Source organism: Rhincodon typus, chromosome 7 (assembly GCF_021869965.1).
Source record: "Rhincodon typus isolate 14 chromosome 7, sRhiTyp1.1, whole genome shotgun sequence".
NCBI lineage: Eukaryota > Metazoa > Chordata > Chondrichthyes > Orectolobiformes > Rhincodontidae > Rhincodon > Rhincodon typus.
This window is the reverse complement of record NC_063338.1, coordinates 58,886,830-58,908,297: the sequence shown is the minus strand read 5'-3', so window position 1 is coordinate 58,908,297 and position 21,468 is coordinate 58,886,830. Positions and strand designations below refer to the sequence as shown.

At 39.4% G+C, this 21,468-nt stretch overlaps 1 protein-coding gene across 8 annotated transcripts in view; it reads left to right on the top strand.

Annotated features, from left to right (window-relative positions):
• csrnp3 (cysteine-serine-rich nuclear protein 3) overlaps nucleotides 1–21,468 on the top strand; it is a 245,838-nt gene that overhangs the window by 199,442 nt on the left and 24,928 nt on the right. For 7 of the 8 annotated variants that reach the window (XM_048599494.1, XM_048599491.1, XM_048599493.1 and 4 more), the window contains one exon: nucleotides 12,855–13,027. In XM_048599494.1, coding sequence (XP_048455451.1) covers nucleotides 12,880–13,027 — 148 coding nt within the window. In that variant the 5' untranslated portion in view covers nucleotides 12,855–12,879. Of the gene's footprint in view, nucleotides 1–12,854; nucleotides 13,028–14,216; nucleotides 14,316–21,468 lie in introns of those variants that run through there. The other variant, XM_048599496.1, reaches the window with a different exon arrangement.

Genomic DNA, 21,468 nt, shown 5'->3' with positions numbered 1-21,468 from the left:
GCTCCTCTGATCTGCTTGGCCTGCTGTGTTCATCCAGCTCTACACCTTGTTATCTCAGATTCTGCAGCACCTGCAGTTCCTACTATCTCTGAAACAGATTTACTAGGATGTTGTTTTTGCTGGAGAGTTTTAATTATGAAGGGGGACTGTTTTCTTTGGAGCAGAGGAGACTGAAGGGGACATGAATGTGATTAAAAATTATGAGGGACGTGGACAGGATGTAATTTCTCCCCTTGGTGGGGGGATCAATTACCAGGAGGCATAGATTTAATGTGAAGGGCAGGAGATTTAGAGAGGATGTAAGGAATTTTATTTTCACATAGAGGGTAGTGGGAATCTGGAACTCTGTGCCCATAAGGGTGGTAGGGGCAGAAACCCTCAGAACATTCAGGAAGTATAAAGATGTGCATTTGTGTTACCAAGGCACAATAGACTGTGGGCCAAATGCTGGAAAATGGTATTAAAATATTTTGTTGTTTGTTTTTGTCCAGCTCAGATTTGAGGGACCAGTGGGCCTTTTTCTGTGCTGTGCACCTCCATGAATTTATGGCAGGATTTAGAGAGTCAGAAAGTGTGATTGTGTGACCTTGTGTGATTATAGTACCTACATAGCTGGTCAGGTTCTCAGTCAATAGTAACCCAAGGATACTGATGATACTGATAGTTTCAGCAATGATATTGATCTTGTGTGTCAATGGAAGATGGTTAAATTCCCTCTTATTGGAGATTACACTGCCTGGCATTTGTGTGGTGTGACTGTTACTTACCATATATCAAACTAGGTCTGAATGCTGTCCTGATCTTGATGAATGCAGGTATAAATGACTTCTGCATTCTGTAAGGCTATAAGATAAATGCCCATCAGTTCTACTTTACCATTCAATCATGGTTAATATGATTCTTTGATCTTATTTTCCTGCCTTCTCCCTGTAACCTTTGATTCCCTTTCAATATAGAATTGTTCTTATTGGTTATGTTGAAATGATACTGAACACTACTCATCAGACAACATTCATACCTCAGACGATATGAAGAAAAGTAGGTCATCGATGAAACAGTTGAACATTACTGGGCTTAGGACCCCTAGCTTGAAGCACTTGTTCAGAGACGTCCTGGAGCTGAGTATTAGTGTCCCTGTCTCAGAACCAGGAGGCCCACATTCAAGTCCCCTCTGCTCTTGAGATGTATAAGTTGATTAGAAAATATCTATGCATAGTTCAATGTTGTAGCTTTAGTAAGTACATCAAGTTTTGTTTGATTGGAGTTTCTCCTGGCAAACTCTCCCACAATTCTCATTGAACCTGGAATGGCCCTTGTAGCTAAATAGTAAAGTGAACATTATGCCAAGCCATGAATTTATGGAATATGGATGAAATATTTCTGCTGATGCTGATGATCCACAGTGCCTCATGAATTATTAGTTTTTAGTATTAGATCTGCTGTGAAGCTGTCATATTTAGTGCACTTTACCTCAGGGTAAACAGGGTAAACCTTCAGGCTAGGTTTTTATACCCCTGACAAGTGTACTTTTAAGGGGCAGAGAGTGGAGGAAGTGCACAAAATAGAGTGGGTTCTGGCCCAATCTTCGGTAAAACTTGTGAAATGCTTAATTGGCTGTGGTGTTACCCTACTCACAACACCGACTTATTTTGCTCTTACAAGTTTTTTTAAAAGAGCCAAAGGAAAGAGATCTGCAATCTTTAGAGGTTGCTCTGTGGGCACATGTTTCCCCCCTCCTCCACCCACCCCACCCCACTTGATTGATTAACCAGCAGCTCCAGAATATTGAAAACCAAAAGAACTGCGGATGCTGTAAATCAGGAACAAAAACAAAGTTGCTGGAAAAGCTCAGCAGGTCTGGCAGCATCTGTGGAGGAAAAAACAGAGTTAACGTTTCGGGTCCAGTGACCCTTCCTCAGAACTCAGCTCCAGAATATTGTTCTTCCTCCTACCGAAGGATGGAAGTCCCACTTTGCAATACTGTAACCCCCTCACAAATGTTAAATCTGCAGGACGGGCCTCTTTCAGACCTGTTGGGTAACTGCTGACTTTCCTTCCAGAACATCGAGTTGTTTTCTACCCCTCAAGAATTGTGTGGTGGCTACTCTTACCAATAGTGTTACTGTTGCATTTGCAACAGATAACTTGTTAAGGATGAGATCGAGTCCCATAGGTGGACTCGTAGTCCCGTTTTCCTGTGAGGACACTGATGCAAACTGGCAGATTTTGTTTCTTTCTTCAGCTGCAGAGTGTTGTTACCAATTTTAGCCATTCTACCTGTCACTAGCTAAAATAACACAGGGCACAATTTGAGCTCGAGGCTTTCTTGGTCCAGTGGCTTCTATCATTGGTGGAACTGAGTTGCAGTTTTCTTACCAAATGTAAAATTATTACAATAAAGTTCTTACTGTAGAGGGCATAAGAGAGAAAACACTGTTAATTCTTTTTGCTGTTTATCCCAATTTACAACATTTTATTTTCTAGCTACTCTATTTCCTAAATAGGATACAGAGTTGTTGACCCATTGTCCCTCTTGAACAGGACAGTTCAGAAAACAGTTGTTGGGAATAATTTGCCAAGTAGTTCTCTTGGCTAGAGATTTTTCAATTGGAAGCCCAACAAAAATAGGAATAAGAACAATGTATGAAATAACAGTAGTAGGGCATTTGACTTCTTGAGGCTGCTCCACTGCTTGATAAATAATCCCAGATGTGACTGTATTCTTAATTCCACTTTCCTCCCTGCCCCAAAATAACCTTTGCCTCCCTAATGGATCACAAATTGAAAAGTAAACTTTATTCCTGAAGCATTCTTCTTTTTTAAAATTATAATGCAGAAAACTACCAGGTTGGTTTTTGCTGGCAAGAATTTTCTTATTTTAAAAAAAACACAGGTGTATTGTCTACTTTTACCAGAACAATTTTGCGAAAGAATAACAACTGTAGATGCAAAAATGTATGGGAGTACTGTAGGATGACACGATGATGGTCCTCTGATTCCCCTTTCCACCTGCCCATATACAAGCCTCAGGCAAATGACTCGTGGTTCCAAAGTTCAAGACATAATTGTAAGAAGCCCGTGTTATTAATTCATGCAGTAGTAGCTGAAATCAAGCTGGCATGTAGCCATACCATTTCCCCCAGCTGATTTAAAAAAAAAAATTCCCCAGACAGTAAAACACTGGCACGTCTGAACGTTTCAGACATTCCTCCCATGTGATTGCATAGGGAGTCTGAGTCAGACTGGAGCTATTCAGCCAGCAGAAGCTAATGATGCTCTGTAGAGTGTACTGCTGTTGTCATTAAACAATGAAAACATATGGTGCTAGTATTTCTCTCTGTGCTGGGAAGCATAACAGTTTCAGATGTGGAGAGACATTGATGTTGCTGAATGAATGCATGCCACACAAGGTACTTATTATCTCGTAAAGCAAAAGATTGTATTGAACAGCCCATATGAAATAGAGATGTTAATAATATCTGTAGTTACTGTTCAGCACTGTTATTGAAGTATTAAAAAAAAGGGAACATTATCGAGTGCAATTTGTACGTATCTATGTGCATGCAATAATACATTGGCATTAAAACATTTTTAATTCACTTGTAATTCTGCTGAGGTACAGTAAAATGACTAGTAATATGCATTAGGTGTGTTAAAAATTAGCACATGTTCTATCCTAGTTTCATCCCATGTATTAAAAAAAATCTACCTTTCAAATTGCAAGTTCCTCAAATTGCACTTGTTCTTGGTAACCTAAATGCTCAGGGAACATGCCACAAGTCACTATCTGTGTCATTTTCATTATATACTATTTGCAATTATTTCGTCATCTGCAGATTGAACTTGCAATTTGCCACTGTTGATTTGCAAGGTGAGAAGAATGTTTGTTTATTTCACTTTTTAATGTTTCCATTCCACTGTTCAGGTAGCAAAGGTTCATTCCAGCTTCCATTAACTGTATTGTACAAGATGCTTCGAACAAGTTAGCAAGATGTTTTAAATGTAATTCTACGTTGAAATCGCAATAATTTTATAAAGTCTTGAGTGTTTTGCAATAAATACTGAAAATAGAAGACAGAAATACTTCATGCTAAGTCTTAGGTATTTTGAAAATTGAAATCTGACAGGCTTGTTTAAAAATAACATTTTTTTTAAAAAATCTACATTCCTTAAAAAAAAAACTGATAACATGAGGTTTGGTCTGCAGGTTGTCCTTGTGACCTTTCTGAAGTTAGCTTAAAGATATGACACTTTATAAGCTTTATGTGAATTAGGGCAGCTGAGAGGTAAGTCTTGCTTTTATATCCGGCTTCTGGAACATGAAACAGATAAAAGATTTCACAGGCAGACCAAATGCTGCAGAGGGTGCATTAACACCATCACTTAATGTATCTTTATCAACTAATAAGATTTTGACATGTAAAATATTATTATTGTGACTATTGGTTTATGAAGTAAAAGTATGCATTTTTCTTGCTATTTTTTGCATGTTTTATAATGATCAAGATCACAGAAAAATTGCTATTCATTATGGGTACGAATTGGTTGTTATAAAGCAAACCCATAGGTTTCATTTATCTTAATGATTCAAGTTTAAAACAATCATGTGACTTTTTAAAAAAATACGTGTACTTTCATCCCTCTGGTACTATTTCAGCTCTTTTTTTTTTAAGTAATTGGTCTAGCCCAGTTAATTGTACCCTGTTCTGAATCAGTTGAGACTAAGGATATGGTGGTGTGGTAATAACCACCAATGCATCATGAATGTTGTCGTGGGAACAATCAACTCAAAGACCGTATATCAATACTTTACATAGACAGATCAAAAATGCCTGTTTGGCAGTTTATCTTGTGTAATACTCTCGCGAATTCTTTAAGAAAAGCACTAATAAGGTGTATTGTTTATGATCAGTTCTTAGTATCAGTGATTACTACTAATAATGATGATAAAGGAGTTATGAACAGATGCTGGTTTTTTGTCAAAGTTTTTCATTTTTAAAATTATAAGTTACTTGTACTAACTTATTAAATACATTTACAAAACAATTCAATGAGGAGGGATCTTGTTGCAAATTGGCATTTAAAAAATATCTGACATCTAGAAAATATATGATCATGGCTTCAAAACTGTATATCACATTGAAAATGGAAAATTGAATCACTTCATTGTAAAACTATTGTAGAATTAAAGGTATATTTCTTGACTTATTAACATTGTAACTCATCTACATGTTGTTTTGAAGAAATGTTTTTTAGACACTAGCTTGGTGATCTAAAAATCATTCTAGTAATTATTATAGTTTTTGAAATATTATAACCTTCACTTAGTGATCACTTTGAAAGCAGGTCTACGTTCTGTTTGGTTCTGAACGTAATCAACATTTGTCTTTTCCATTTGTGAGTTATGCTTTAAGATTATGTTGTTTGATGTGTCATCTGTTAAATGCAATTGTATTGCAATTCTTTCCCCGTGTAATCTTTGTAATGCAAAAGCCATAATGTATTTTCAGATCCCCAGTGCACCTTCATGGGTCCTTCCTTTGATATAGTGATTCAATGATTGTTGTTGCTGTAATCATTGATAAAAGTCCTGTCATTCATTTTCATGTCTAAACAATGACAGCAAAACAGGAGAGGTTGAGAACTATTATAACATTCAACATTCACAGTGGCTCAGTGGTTAGCACTGTTGCCTGACAGCGCCAGGGACCCGGGTTCAATTCCACCCTTGGGCAACTGTCTGTGTGGAAGTTTCCATGTTCTCCACGTGTCTGCGTGGGTTTCTTCTGGGTACTCCGGTTTCCTTCCACAGTCCAAAGATGTGCAGGCTAGGTGGATTGGCTATGCTAAATTGCCCATAGTGTTCAGGGATGTGTTGATTAGGTGGGTTATAGGGGGATGAGTCTGGGTGGGATGTTCTGAGGGTCAGTGTGGACTTGTTGGGCCGAAGAGCCTATTTCCACACTGTGGGGATTCTTAAAGAAAAATCATGCTTTTTAAGTCATTTGGTACTAGGGATACTGTGGGAAAATTAAATGATTACAGACTGCAACTTAAAGTAAGTTTAGAAGCATACAAACAAATAAAATTATACCTGCAACCTCATGACAGTAATAATTTCAAAGATGTGTGTTTATCTGAATATTTTACCTCCTAACTGTAGAGTTCAGGAAACCCCTTAAATAAATAAACATAATGTTCACAATGCCAAAATGCCTTCTGGCTATTCAAAGCTAATATTTTTATCATAGTTCACCTTGTTAGTAAAATTCAATCTATGACCTAAAAAAGGAAAACTACTAAACAAGCTCATTGCTAAAGAATGGGAAAATTTCTCACTAATAAAACTTAGCTAAGTAACTAACTAACATTTTCAGGGAAAAGGTTAAAGAGCAGAGCTAGCTATCCTCAAATGTTGAATATATTCATAATATTTTTGGCAAGTTCCAATTATCTGGTTTAGTGAAAAGGAACTGTTGGACTTGTCTAATCAGAAATATTTTAATTGCTCTGAACTGCTTTACTCATTCTGAGTTTCCTCAATGTAAAATGAAAGTTAGGGAGTGTTTGATGTCTGAAAAGTGATTCCTTTTGGATGAAGAGTGCAATGCCCTAGTTATGCTAGGCACAAAGTGACCTAAAGCTGCAGTTTGAAAAGAATTAATATTTTAAAAATGACCCATGGAAATTATGTCATCTATTTTGATGGACCCAACAGATATATTCCTGCTCTTCCAAGGCCTTCAAAAGGTGTCCAGCCTGATGTTGCTCAATCAGCATTGCGTACGCCTCTCACCTGACCTCTGACCCCTTACCCGTTTTACTATAAAAACAATTAATTTTTCGCTCTACTATTGTCAGTGAGGTGCAGCTGGGCTTCAAATTGGTTCAGCAAACCAGTGGAGTGATTGCTCCACTATATTACTGCCATTTTTGGAGGATACTGAAAAATCAAATCCTTTGGATGGAATATAATGTAGGCGATGGGGACATACTGCCTGCAGCTGAAAAACATAGAGGGCTCTGCATCATCTCTCTTGGGAAGGACACCCTGCATTAAATGCACGTAACTGGACAGCTAGTTTTCTCTGGGGTCAAGGAGCTTGGGTGCGAATGTCTTTCCTGCTGAGAACCTCCTGGCCAATTATGGGCTGGCAGCTGTCCATTGCTCAATAATGTCATGAGGTGGTTGCTGCTAGTAATACACAAACCCAAAATCAGAATCACCAGTAGACCTAGGTAGCCAGAGGATGATGGTGATGGGGGTAGGATCATGGACTGGGAGTTGCTGGTTGCAGACAGAGTCAGCAGCGTGGGAGAGGGGGAGATTTCTGCAGGCCTCTTCCACCCTCTCAATGCAAGGTTCCTCAATCAGCCTGACCTAATGAACATTTCAAGTACTTTTGTTTATATTTCAGATTTCCAGTGTGCACATTATTTTGCTTTTGTTCTCATGGCAAAAATGAACAAAGACCTGAATTTCAGAAGTGAGTTGAAAACGGTTACCCTTGTCATTTCAGGCAGCAGGGAGCACTAGCAAAACTGAAGTCATTGGGAATCAGGGAGTAAACATTCCATTAGTTAGAGACAACAAGGTGCAGGGCTGGATGAACACAGCAGGCCAAGCAGCATCATAGGAGCAGAGAGGCTGACGTTTCGGGCCTAGACCCTTCATCAGAAAAGGGGGAGGGGAAGGGGGTTCTGAAATAAATAGGGAGAGAGTGGGAGGCGGATAGAAGAGGGATAGAGGAGAGGATAGGTGGAGAGGAAACAAACAGGTCGAAGAGGCGGGGATGGAGCCAGTAAAGGTGAGTGTAGGTAGGGAGTTAGGAAGGGGATAGGTCAGTCCAGGGAGGACAGACACGTCAAGGGGGCGGGATGAGGTTAGTCGGTAGGAGATGGAGGTGCGGCTTGAGGTGGGAGGAGGGGATAGGTGGGAGGAAGAACAGATTAGGGAGGTAGGGATGAGCTGGGCTGGTTTGGGATGCGGTAGGGGGAGGGGAGATTTTGAAACTTGTGAGATCCACATTGATACCATTGGGCTGCAGGGTTCCCAAGCGGAATATGAGTTGCTGTTCCTGCAACCTTCGGGTGGCATCGTTGTGGCACTGCAGGAGGCCCAGGATGGGCATGTCGTCTGAGGAATGGGAGGGGGAGTTGAAATGGTTCGCGACTGGGAGGTGCAGTTGTTTATTGCGAACTGAGCGTCGGTGTTCTGCAAAGCGGTCCCCGAGTCTCCGCTTGGTTTCCCCGATGTAGAGGAAGCCACACCGGGTACAGCGGATGCAGTATACCACATTGGCAGATGTGCAGGTGAACATCTGCTTGATGTGGAAAGTCTTCTTGGGGCCTGGGATGGGGGTGAGGGGGGAGGTACTATTTAGAACAAAGGAAGATGGCTATTGTTGTTTAATGTCAATCACCTCAGCAAAGGACGTGGTTCACAAGTTCTTCAAAATAGTGCCTTGGACTTCCTCATCTTTGTTTGCTTCTTCAGTGACCTTCCCCTCTCAACGTAAGACTTTTATGGAACTCCCTGGATGGTTTTACTTGGATGGAGAACTCCTTGAAATCGTTGACTTCTGAGTCACCTCTTTGTCTGCTCCAAACTTCATTGCAATTTAAATTGGTAGACACTGCCCTTGCCCCCACCTGAGGTTTTTGTATGTCCTACTCTGGCCTCTTCCAGACTTGGCTTGCACTGGGCTCCTGGTTCAACTTTACTTGAACTAGAAACAGTCCAGTAACGGCGCTGAGACCAGATAGCTGAAGAGAGATGGCCTTCCACTCTCATTGAGCTTTCTTCAGGTTGATTTGATGCTCCTCGGAGAGATACAGAGCTGCCATATGCAGTGGATTTGTCTTGATGTATTATTGTCACGTACTGAGATAAAATGAAAAGTATTGTTTTGCGACCTAACCAGACAAATCATTACCTTTCATAAGTACATCTGGGCAATAGAACAGAATGCAGAATATAACGTTTCAGCTATGTAGAAGGTGGAGAGAAAGATCAACTGAATATGAGGGGTCCATTCATAAGTCTGATAGCAGGGAAGAATCTGTTCTTAAATCTGTTTGGTGGTGTTTTCAAACTTTTGTATCTTCTGCCCAGTGGAAAAGGGTGGTGATATCTGCTGACTTTCAGTAGCAGAGTTTGAAATATCAACACCCATTCATATCTACCCATAAAATTTGTAGTAGAGATTTTTACTGATGACTCACTGCGCATTGTTCATCATTACTAAGGTACTGAAGTCGTCTGTTTCAGCATGCATTAATTCTGGATAACATTTCAGGGTGATAATTGGCATGTAATGTTTGCACCAAACAAGTGCCAGACATCATAGAATCACAAGAGTGTGGAAGCAGGCTATTTGGCCCATCGAGTCCTCACCGACACTCCAAAGAGCATCCCACCCAGACCCACTCCCTTCCCTATCCCTGTACCCCACATTTCTCATGGCCAATCCACCCATATTTGGATTGTGGGAAGTAACCAAAGCATCCAGAGGAAACCCACGCAGATGCAGGGAGTGTGTGCAAACTCCACACAGACAGTCACCTGATGGTAGAATCGAACTAAGATCCTTGGTGCTGTGAGGCAGCAGTGCTAACCACTGAGGCACTGTGCTGCATGACCATCTCCAAAAAGGGAAATATACCCATCTCCCTTGCCATTTCAATGAAATTATCATCACTGAATCACTTCCTATCAATATCCTGGGGATTATCATAAACTAGAAACTTATCTGGAACAACCACAAAAACGCAGTTGCTTAAAAAGCAGGTCAGAGCCTAGGAATTCTATGGAAAGCAATGCACATCCTGATCCCAAAGCATTTCCAGCATCTAAAAGCATAATCAGGATGTGTTGTAATACTCTCCACTTACCTAGAAGAGTGGTGCTCAAGCAATACTTGTTACAATCATGATGTGTATGAGATTATTACGTATGTGTGTATGTCATTAATTTGAGGTGAAATTAGGTGGGTATTTTGACCTGTTCTGAAGTCTGCCTGACAAGAGGTTTGGGTGGTTTGATTGCTGGAGATTAAAGGCTGCCGAGACTATTTCACTGGGAATAAGGTACTAGGTGTTTATGCCTGACAAGCAATCAGAACCCCTTCACTATAAAACGAAGAAATCTAGTTTTGATTTTGTAATTTTATTAAAAAAAAATACATTCATGCTATGTGGCCATCACTGGTTGGGCCAGCATTTATTGCCTATTCCTAATTGCAGAGAAGGCAGTAAGAATCAAATGTGTTGCTTGGGATCTGAAGTCACGTACAGGCCAGACCAGGTAAGAATGGCAGTTTCTTCCTGAGTGGGCCACAATTTTTTCCCAACAATCAACAAGGGTTTCATGATAATCATTAGGCTCTTCATTCCATATTGTTATTGAATTCAAATTCCATCATCTGCCATGGTGACATTGGAACTGGGGTCCCCAGACTATTAGCTTAATCTCTATATTAATAGCCTAGTGATTATATAAGGCCCTTTTCTCCCCATTTTAATTATCTATCCAAAATGTTTAAGCTGTACTTACAACCTTACCTTAAATTTAACATCCGGTCATAAGACGAGAGAAGTACCCACCAATTACCTGCTTGCTGTCTTTCACATTTCGATTTTTGATAAAGCTGCTCCATCATTGGCTGTCTGCTTCTGGGACCCCTCCTCACTCACTGCTCCTTTAAACATCACTGCTACTGCTCCTGAGTCCCACACAGCTTCTCTGCCAATCTCTCCGTCTTCACTGCTCCTTTTAATTTCGCTTTCCATGTCCCACATAACATTGTCACAGGTTTGTCTGCTTCTGTGTCCTTTTGAACCTGCTGCTCTTTTTAACCTCACTGCCACCATTCCTGAGTCCTACACAGACCTACTGTTGATCTTTCTGTTTCTGAGACCCCTGAGGCAAAAAAAAAACCCATCAGGCTGTTAATACCTTTGTCACTGGGAGTGTGCTTGACTATTCTGCAAGACCACTCAGATCAAATAGCATACCTCATGAAATCTCTGTGTCTCTTCAGACATCACTTCTCTATGAGGCCCGTGGAGCTATGTCCATTATCCTTGAAATGCTGGTTGCAACCATTCTATCTTAGCTCAGAAGAATTTATGAACTGCAGTACATTTTTTTAAAAAAAAAAGCACAAAAAAATTAGAAAAAAAGATAAAGTGCATCGTCCTAATGCAGATATCAACTGCAATTAAGGCATGATGGATTCATTTATTTCCTTTTGTGAAGTAATTTTTTTATGAGTCTTTTATTTCTTTCAGCTCAAACTGACTGGCAGCTGACTGCCAATAAAGCTTATTTTGCAGCACAGTTATATCTCTTCAATTCATTTATTGAGGTGTTAGTTCTTTAAAGCATTATTTACCCACTTTTGTTTTAAATGTAGCTTTTACTCTATTGTAGATAAAATGAGGTGGTGCAGAAGACAGGCAGCTAATCTGATTATGTCAGTTTGCTACCATAAGGATTGGTTATAATTACCCCAGTGTGGATTAAGTAAGGTCAAATGTGGATGGTAAAGTTTATTGTTTTGAGGGTCATTTCCTCTCCGTGTTGCAAACTGGTTATTATATAGTAGCTGAAATGGAAACCGCAAGTTAACATTCCCAGTGCCGTGTAAGTATATCATAGGTTGACCTGAATGACCAAGATATTATTATGTAATTTCAAAGTTTATTATTTGAGTACTAATTTTAGGCATTATAGGTTATTTTATGAGATTGCTTTGAATTTCAAGTGTTTCAAAAATTCTACACGTAGATTTGTGTGATTGAAAACTTTTCATTTTGAAAACCATAAAGCACATTGAATTTTTACTTTTAAGTCTCAATCAGAATGAATCATTTCTGAAGAAGGGTCCAGACCCAAAACGGCAGCTTTCCTGCTCCTCTGATGCTGCCTGGCCTGCTGTGTTCATCCAGTTCTACACCTTGTTAATTCAATCAGAATGTTTGGTTTCAATAAAAAGTGTTGAACAATTGCATCTTATTGTGGGATTTATATGCACACAAACACATTAACCAGCTTATTTTAAGTCTGGAATACCTTTAGTTGGTTATGAAGCGTATGGAAGGTTACTTAAAACCAATTCAGAAACAGAGGACATACTTAATTGCTAGCACAACTTAGTGCTTTTTGTAGCACAACATTTTAAATGTAGTGTACAACAAAAATCAGCATAATTGCCTATTTTTGTATCCAATTATAAAGTAATTGTTAGTGACAGAATGAAAGTCTTTTTTAAATAATTCAATGCAAATCATACTTTTGCAATCCACCTATAGTTCTTTTCACATTTGTATGTGCTTCTGTGAATTCATTAGTGAATGAGCAGGATTTTCCTAGGAATAAACAAAAAGAGACAGAATAAATATTTCTCCTTGAGCACCAAATATCGTCTTGTAGAAAGATTGCTTTCTGTACCAAATATTTTCGAGAGGTTTAACTTTCTCCGCAGGGAATCAAAAATAGTTGAGAGTTCATATACACATACTGCTGACCTCACATTTAATCTGTAGTTCCTGCAAATTATGGAATCCAAAACCAGAATAAAGAGCAAAGGTCAGTGCTACATGTGTCAAAATCTGCATCACTGAACTGTAGCTTCAGTTACTGTTCCAAAAAATTGATGGCAGAAGGACAGATCTATTATTTTAAAGACAATATATTTAACACATGCTGTAATTGAAAAATGTATGAGTCACTTCAGCTTTAAATTTTTGTTATTCCTCACATTACAGTTACTATCATCTGAGTTCACTCATTTTCTTTGATTTCCTTAACAGAAAGTAAGAAACATTATTCAATTAATTTTGTTTTGCAGTTGCTGTTAATAATTTGAGAGCATCATGAGTGGGATTTTGAAGAGGAAGTTTGAAGATGTTGAAGGAGCCTCACCATGTTCATCTGTAAGGGAGTCAGATGATGAGATCTCTGAAAGTGAAAGTGCAGAAAGTGGTGACAGTGTGAACCCATCCACTTCCAGCCATTTTACTCGTGAGTCTGTTTTTTGAATTTACTGTGTTATAAATTGTCACATTTGATTAGTGCCATGTTTTCAGGGACTGGTGCTGCCAGCATGTTCTATATTTCAGTTGTGGTCACAGGAGCCACCTTGGATGCCTTGGGCAGACTGCCACATTCCTTTTCTTTGGTACTTGTCTGTTTACTGATAATAATTGGGGAAGGACGCCCAAATGAAAACTTCAGCAGAAATCAGGCTCGGTCTCGATGAATAGAACAGGTTCATGATGTAATAATTAATATCTAGTCACATTTCATCTGAAATGCATGAGATTCCTCTGTAAAACCTCAAGCTATCCTTGAGAGTGAGTAGACATTCCTGATAACCACTAAAATATTCTGGTACTCAACTGTCAGAGAACTGAAACACTTGTAAGCTCCTCTCAGGAACAGTCCTTTATATCCTGATCGATAGAGCTTATTACATGAAGTTGTGGACCCTTTCAGGTACTACTTGTATTAATTCAACATCTGCCTCCAAGCTTTTTTCCTGATTACTAAATTTCTTAGAAAATTGTTTCTATTAGGTAAAGTCAGTATACCGATGCACCATCTGTCCCCACGTCTCTGACTTTATAAATAGCTGATGACTTCGTTGGGTTGGAAATCAGCAACTTGATGACACTCATTCAGGTACAGATCATTGCTATACTGGAAGCTTGATCTCCCAATTGACTTTTACAAAGGATGTTCTCTGGTATTGATGTCACCATTGAAAGTCTTTTTTCCCATGAGGGAGCTTTAGTCTCCTCAAAGTATGTCAGAGAAGTTTGTTGTGATCAGAAAGAAGTAACAATTTTCTGTTTTTTAAGTTTAGCAAGGTATACTCCCATGTTATCCTTCCACTCTGACAAATGTTCTTTTGGATCCTTTTATCAGGTAGACAGTTAGCTGATTGTGCTGTTTTAGTACTTTTTCTTCTGAACATCTGAATTGGCAGTTTGCTACTAATTCCTGATAGTTGTGGTGTCTGAGATCTTCAGTGACCAGAATTTGAGCATTCACCTGCATTTGGAAGACAATTGAATAATTCCTTCAATCCTGTGGAATCAGTACTATCATCAGAACTGTCAATCATGAAGAGTTGTTAAGACACCAAAGTAATTAATCTCAGCTGGTGTATATTCTCTCTTGGGTTTAGTGAACACGCTTCTGAGACCTTTAAAGATTTCCTGTTGTTGAGTAAAGTTGCATTGATGCTGGTATTTGGATTCTAAGTTGGTTGAGGTTCTTCAACATAATGGAGAATATTAAGAGCGAGGTATGTTTTTCTGCTCCAAAGTGAAAAGTGCTGTTTTTGTTTTGATGATGAACACCTTTTCAAATTGTAATGGTCTCTGTATTTTAAGACTACTCTATGCATTCCTTTGATTTTGAGCAGTGTTCTGCCTGCACCATGCAGTTCCCTGTCAGAAGGTTGAAGCTTCATTCCCTTCAACTATGTTTTATTTTCAGATAATTCAGTAACATTTGCCCCATTGTCAAGCGGTTGACAGCTTCGCAGAACATCTATGTTCTGCCCGCAAAAAAAGACCCTGAGCTTCCAGTTGCCTGCAACTTCAACACAGCACCTTGTTCCCTGGCCAGTATCTCTGTCTCAGGCTTGCTGCAGTGTTCCAGCAAAGCTCAGTGCAAGCTGGAAGAACAAGACCACATTTACTGCTAGGGGACCCTGCAGCCCTCCAGATTCAATATAGAGTTCAATAATCTTAGGGCATGAACTCTCCCACATCCTAGCCCCTTCCCCACACACCAGGCCTTGTTATCACATAGCTTGCCATTACACACTACCTATTGTTAGTCATTCACAGTTCCTGTTAACAGCTATTCACCCTCTTAGCCAGATCATTGTCAATTCCTTTGTCTGTCCAACTGTTCTTCTCTCTCTTTTGGGCTCTATCCCCACCTATCATTTACTCATTATCCCCTCTCCCCACCGTATCTTCTGCATATAAACTGACATTCCCCAGCTACCATAAGTTCTGACAAAGAGTTACCAGACCCGAAACATTGACACTGATTTTTCTTCACAGATGCTGCTAGACCTGCTGAGCTTTTCCAGCAATTTCTGTTTTTCCTCTATTGTCAACTTTGAGATGAGTTGGTTGGCAGTTACCACTGTCAGTCCTGGTTCAGGCAGGTCACAAGTTATCCCTAGGAAAGGTAGAGTTGCCCTACCATCATTGCCATAACATCATATAAAGATGTATGTTTCAATAAATGTGTGCCCTGTTATTCTGGGTTTCTTCCTCCCTCCTGTGACATGATAAGCTCTTTATGTAAGTAAGCTTTATTAGTCTGTGATTCGACTGTTTAAGACTTGTGCATATTCTCTGGAAATATCTGACTTTTTTTTACAAAAGTTGCATTGGAATGTTAAAGCTGAATGTTGTGTCTGCTTGTGTTTTCTTTAAATTTCACATTTTGAAACAGTGAGTTCTAGCATCAAAGTATTTAAACATGTTTTGATTTGGAATATCATAAGATGTTTCCATGTTTTGTGTCCTGGAAAGCCGGCAAAGTCTGACGATCATCTTGTGTTGGTTGGCTTTCTGTTATCGTCATTCTTTTGTTCTGTTTCGGATACTTAACTTCTACCAACGTTTTGGATAGCACTTCCTAGTGTGAGATCCTCCTTTGATAGTAACGTTTCTGAAATAAATGGATCAGTAATTCTAAAGAAAGTTCTGTCTTGAATAAGTTCTGATTGTAAATCACCATAATCACAAAATGCTGGCAAAGTATAAAGATCATTAGTAAAGTTGTTAACAGATTCTCCTAGAAGCTGTATTCTTTTATTAAATCTGCTTCTCCGTTATATGATTGATACTTAATAACAAGTAATCGTCACATGTTCTTATGATACTAACATAAATATTCAATTCATTACATAGTTTCAGTAGTTCATTTTTTAAAATGACACAATGGAACAAAGAGAGCTACCTGAAAGCTACTATATTTATGTTTTCAATATTTTTTATTCAATTTCTATTAAATTGAAAACTAATTGTTTCAGAATTATCATTCTATTTGTGCAGGAAAAGTCATTTTCAAACATTTAAAGGTCATTGTAGCACTTTAGAATCAAGAAAAAATTGTTTTCTTATCTCCCATAATGGAGGAGTTTGTCTGTTTTTCCTTCTCATCTTAACTGTTTCATGCCTTTTTCAACAATGTAGATGGTTTGAATCCTCTTTGCTGCTTCAATATAGTTGCACTATTTTAAATTGAAACAAATTAGATTGTGCTTATATCACATCTATTAAGAATATTTTTGAATGCACATTAGATGTTTTGTCCAGTTTTTTTTCAGTCTAATTAGTTGATGAATACTGCCATTTTAATGGATTTTTTAAACAGGTGTCCTTTTAAAAAAATCCTTTCTGTAGCTGTTCGTGATAATTTAAAATATTTATAACAATCATTGTTTACCAAATATAGCAACTTAGGCCTTCTGTTAGCTTGTTTTAAATGCAAGAATCTTCTTTCTTCCCCTCAGGGATTTACTTCCTTTGTTGCCTGATATTAATTGCTGTGTCCCAAGTTCATGATCCACATTTTTCCTTGTAGCTTTAGTGAGATTCTTTATGATCTACAGAAATATTTTCAGTTTTTTTTATTATTTCTCACTGATCTGAGCTCCTAAATACAGACTTATTAGTGTTATTGTTCTGCAGCTGTTTTTAACTGTTGACTGTCTGTGTTCATAGAAGCTGATAGGCCCTACGTACTTCTAAGCTCCTGAATATTGAGTTGCTGAATGCAGTTTTCTAACTGGAATGTTTTCCTTTTCTTTCCTCGAATGGCTGAGACTTTTGCAGAACTGAAGATTTCTTCAGGCGAGCATGTCTTGCCAAATGCATACGCTGTTAGTCATGCTAACATTTCCAAGAGCAGGAGTACAGGAAAGAGAGAGCTCAGTGACATGGTGCAATGACAACAATCCCTCCCTCAATGTCCGAAAAATGAAGGAGCCGGTCATCGACTTCAGGATGTGGAGTGGAGAACAATCAATGGTGCTGAGGTGGGGATGGTTGAGAGTTTCGAGTTCCTAGGAGTAAAGATCACCATCTGTCCTTGTCCACCCACATCGATGCCACGGTTAAGGAAGCACATCAATGACCCCTGTTCCTCAGGAGGCTAAGGAAATTCAGCATGTCCACATTGACTCATATCAATTTTTATAGATGCACCATAGGAGACTTCCTAACCAGATGCATCACAGCTTGGTACGGCAACTGCTTTGTCCAAGACCTCACGAAATTACAGAAATTTGTGAATGCAGATCAGTCCATCACGCAAACTAACCTTCCGTCCATTGACTCTCTCTGCACTTCCCGCTGCCTCGGAAAAGCAGCCAACATAATCAAAGACCCTCTCACCCTGTTATACTCGCTTCCATCTGGCAGAAGGTACAAAAGTTGGAAAACATATACCAACAGACTCAAGAACAGATTCTTCCCTGCTGTTATCAGATTTTGAACAGACCTTTCATATTAAACTTGATCCTTCTCTGCACCTTATCTGTGGCCATGACACTATATTCTGCATTCTGTTCTATTACCCTGATGTACTTATGTAAGATATGATTTGTCTGCATAGCATGCAAAACATGTTTCACTGCATCTCAGTATGTGTGACAATTATAAAATCAAATCAAATCAAATCAAATCAATAGCTCTCTAGGTAGAGAATTCCAAAGATTTATAATCCTGTGAAGAAATTCCAACTCATCTTAGTTTTAAATGACCCATCTCTTAGCTTGTTTTCTTTCAGCATGTGTTTCCATTCCAGTTATTTTATGTCTGCGACTATCTTTGCTTTAGTCTTTCTGGCTTAATTTTACACTCTTCTCTATCTGTTCACCTTAATCCCTTTCCCAAGGCCTGATGCTTGTATTACCACTCTGCACCCCAATTACCTTCATATCCAGTCACTATGGGGTCTGAGTGCAGTTCCAGGAGTGGCCACCATTCTCTCTGTGATATTGCTGCGACCAGAGAGTTGTCAGCCATCTAATTGGCCAGCAGCTATCCAAGGCAGGATTTCCTCCCCGTTGTTATGACTGAGGTGGGAGGAATGCACGTCTCTCTCCAATCCAATTACTTCATGGGTCATAACTCCAGTTTAATTTTTTTTTAAACCAAATTCCTGACATGGCCAATTGTATGCTTTCTATCTGCTTTTTTTTTCAAAAAAACATGTCATTATGCATGTACCCCTTGTAAAAGAACATTTAACCACTTTTGCTCATTATGTCTTTCTGTCCCCCCATTGTGGTCATGTATACCTATCATCTTTCCCATTGCCAAGTAAACTCCACCTTTAATTTTTACCTACCTTTACCTAAGTCTTCTAAGCTTCCTCTCTCTAATCGCTACTGTGTAAGGGAAGAAAGTGGACATGAGGAATGTCTGATCAGCCATGATCCTATTGAATGGCAGAGCAGGCTCAAGGTGCTGAACAAACTACTCCAGCTCCTATGGTCGTATGGCCTAAGAAAGGTAATATTGTCTCTTGCTTCTCAGAGACCTCACGTTACATCTCCAAGTGCAACATCACCATGGTGTTATTTTTCACCCACTTTAGACATCAAAATCTAGCTTCTTGCTTGTCCTCTCACCAGCATTGCTTCTCATGGCTGACATGTTCCAATCTTTGAATTTTCCTCTGCCCCTGTGCTATAAGCTCCTACATCAAGATCTTGCCATTGTTCAGTCCAGTTCATGGTGTCATCACATCTCTTTTTCCAACAGCTTGATCTAAAGGTGCCACTCTCTGGATACTGCTATGTTCTGAGTCATTGTCAGAACTACTTTCAGGTCATCCAACCTTTTAGTATTCTGTGGAGAGAAATCAGTAGGTCTCAGAGCTCAGCCATGTTGAATCATTATCATATGATGGAGGGGAGAGGATATTATAATTCCCAAATGTGCAAATGAGGTAGAGGATGGCTGAAGAAAACAGACAAGCACCAAATTGGTGGGCCTCAATGGACATTTTGTTTGAGAGGGTTAGAAAGCAGTACAAGAAAAGGAAGCATTTTAAAGTGCCTTTTAATGTAGAAAAGAGAAGAATGTCACAAATGGCTGTTGGACTCATTCAGCATTGCCTATGCTTGGAACCCTGTGACTACATTTACAGGTTTACAGAATTGTTTGGTGTAGAATGAGGCCATTCACTCCATCGTGTCTACAGCAGCTCTTCAAAGGAGCATTATTACCTAGTGGCAATCTTCTGCTTTTTCTGCATACCCTTATGCACTAGTCCTACGCAAGCAATCATCCAATGTCACTTGACTGTCTCAGTTGAACCTTCCTTCACATCACTTTCAGGCAGTGCATTTCATGCTGTAACTACTTGCTGAGGGGAAAAAAAAATCTCACATCACCCTTGCTTCTTTTCCATTTCTCTTTAAATCTATGTCCTTTCATTCTTGTTTCTTTTACAAGTGGGAACAGTTTGGATTGAAATGCAATCGTGTACAAATGTCCATCCTGGTCTGTCATAATCATTTGACCTCCATAAGAGGCACATATGCTGCAGGCAGCCATCCTACTGACGTTTCAACAAAGTATTCATTCTGACCAGGTTGTAGTCCGCTGGGCTCAGAACTTGCGTATTAAAGACTTGTAAGGTAGAGCAGGCCAGGAGTTAAGAACCAACCACCTCACAATCGCATTGATTTCTGCTTGAAGAAATAAGCAACTCATGACTTTTCTACCAAGTATCTTGACTTTTTAAGGGATTGTTTGTGATTTATGAGACAATCTTGTTGACTTCATTGTACTTTTTAAAGTCATATCTGACTATATGAAATACTGATATGCAATAGAATGGACAGCTGAAGCAGAATTTTTTCATAGGCTTTAAGACTGCGCTGTCAAGCTCAAACTGGGATTAATAGTGATTGGTCTCCCAGTAATGATGTTCTCTGTTTTGGACAATTAGTGGCCAGAGTGCATGGCCTACTATCCAGTTAAGGACTGTAAATAGGCCTCCTATTGGACCTGCAGCACTGAGAAAGCAGCAGGCTGCCTTCACAGGTAAAGTAGAAAGGGTCCACAGTCACCTTCTCAAGGGCCATTAGGGCCGATGTGCAATAAATGTTGGCCAAGTCAGTAACATCTGCATCTCATGAATTAAGAAATAAAAGATGGAGGCACCGCTCTGTAACTTCTTTAAGACATAAAATAAAAAATAGGCACAGCAGCTAGGCTGCCATGATGGTGGTGGGGGTTCCTACAGGGTGCACTGTGACTGCAGGTGAGGCTTGGGGAGAGGTTTTAAAGCTACCCTGGAATGCTGCACAAAGGCTGTCCCATTGGGAGCTGCGCTGTTACTACCTACTGCACAAGCCAACTTGTAGATTCCAGTCAGCCTTAATTGGGCTTCAAATACCCTCAGTTAGCTAACTCCATCTTGCCCTAGGATGGGTAGCTCTGCATCCCTATACAGAGACACACGCACGCACACGTGCACATAGGCATGCGCACATTCACACACACGCAAGCACACGCACACAGCCACACCTACAGGCACACCTCGCGTGGCTTCATCATTCTGCCTCCAGGAGAATAGCCTGTTGCTGAGACTAGGGACTACAGCACAGTATATGGAAAAGAACTGAAATTTGTGCTCTGAGGGGGTATTCCGCAATCAGTTTTCTTGTCAGCTGCTCCTTGTCACAGCTGGCCCAAGCCTGACAGAAGATCACGCATTTATGGTGGCACATTGCGAAGTAAAAAGCCACAAGTAGTATTTGAAAAAAATTTGGCCTTCACCCTTCAAATAAAACAGTAATCTTGGCTGGCATGAACTTTTTAGTATTTTGTCATAAAACCAGCTGTGAAGTTTACAGAGCATTTACATCAGAAGAACAGAAATAGATTTGGCCATGGCTATATGGCTCACCAAGACTGGTCCACATTGTGTCTCAGGGCTTGAATAATTATAAACTGATACTATGTTTAAGATATACTTGTAGTAAAAATGAATGGAATTTGATTATTCATAAAATTGATGTCAAAATATCATAAGTGGACGATGGTGTGGGTTACATTTGGCTACTTGTTAATACCTGAGAGGCTACAATGCTAACAGCAACATTGAATCGTTAACCAGGAGTTCGTATTGCAATGGTTTCTGGTATATGCAGTTGGATTTTTCTTAGGAGTGAAATTGTTAATCCCTGCTTTGATATCGATGGAAGTAAGAGTGAGAAATGTTAATACAGTCAGTAGTGAGATAAAACTGACAAGTTACTGACTGACTTCTCCTGAAGTAGCTAACGTGTTTCTGAAGCAGTGTCCAGCAGTAGCTTTCGGAAGAGTGAACTTTGAATTTGTTAGTTAGAAACTCAAGACTTACAATCCTCTTGAGCATATTTTGAAAACTTGTTGTAGCTTTGATAG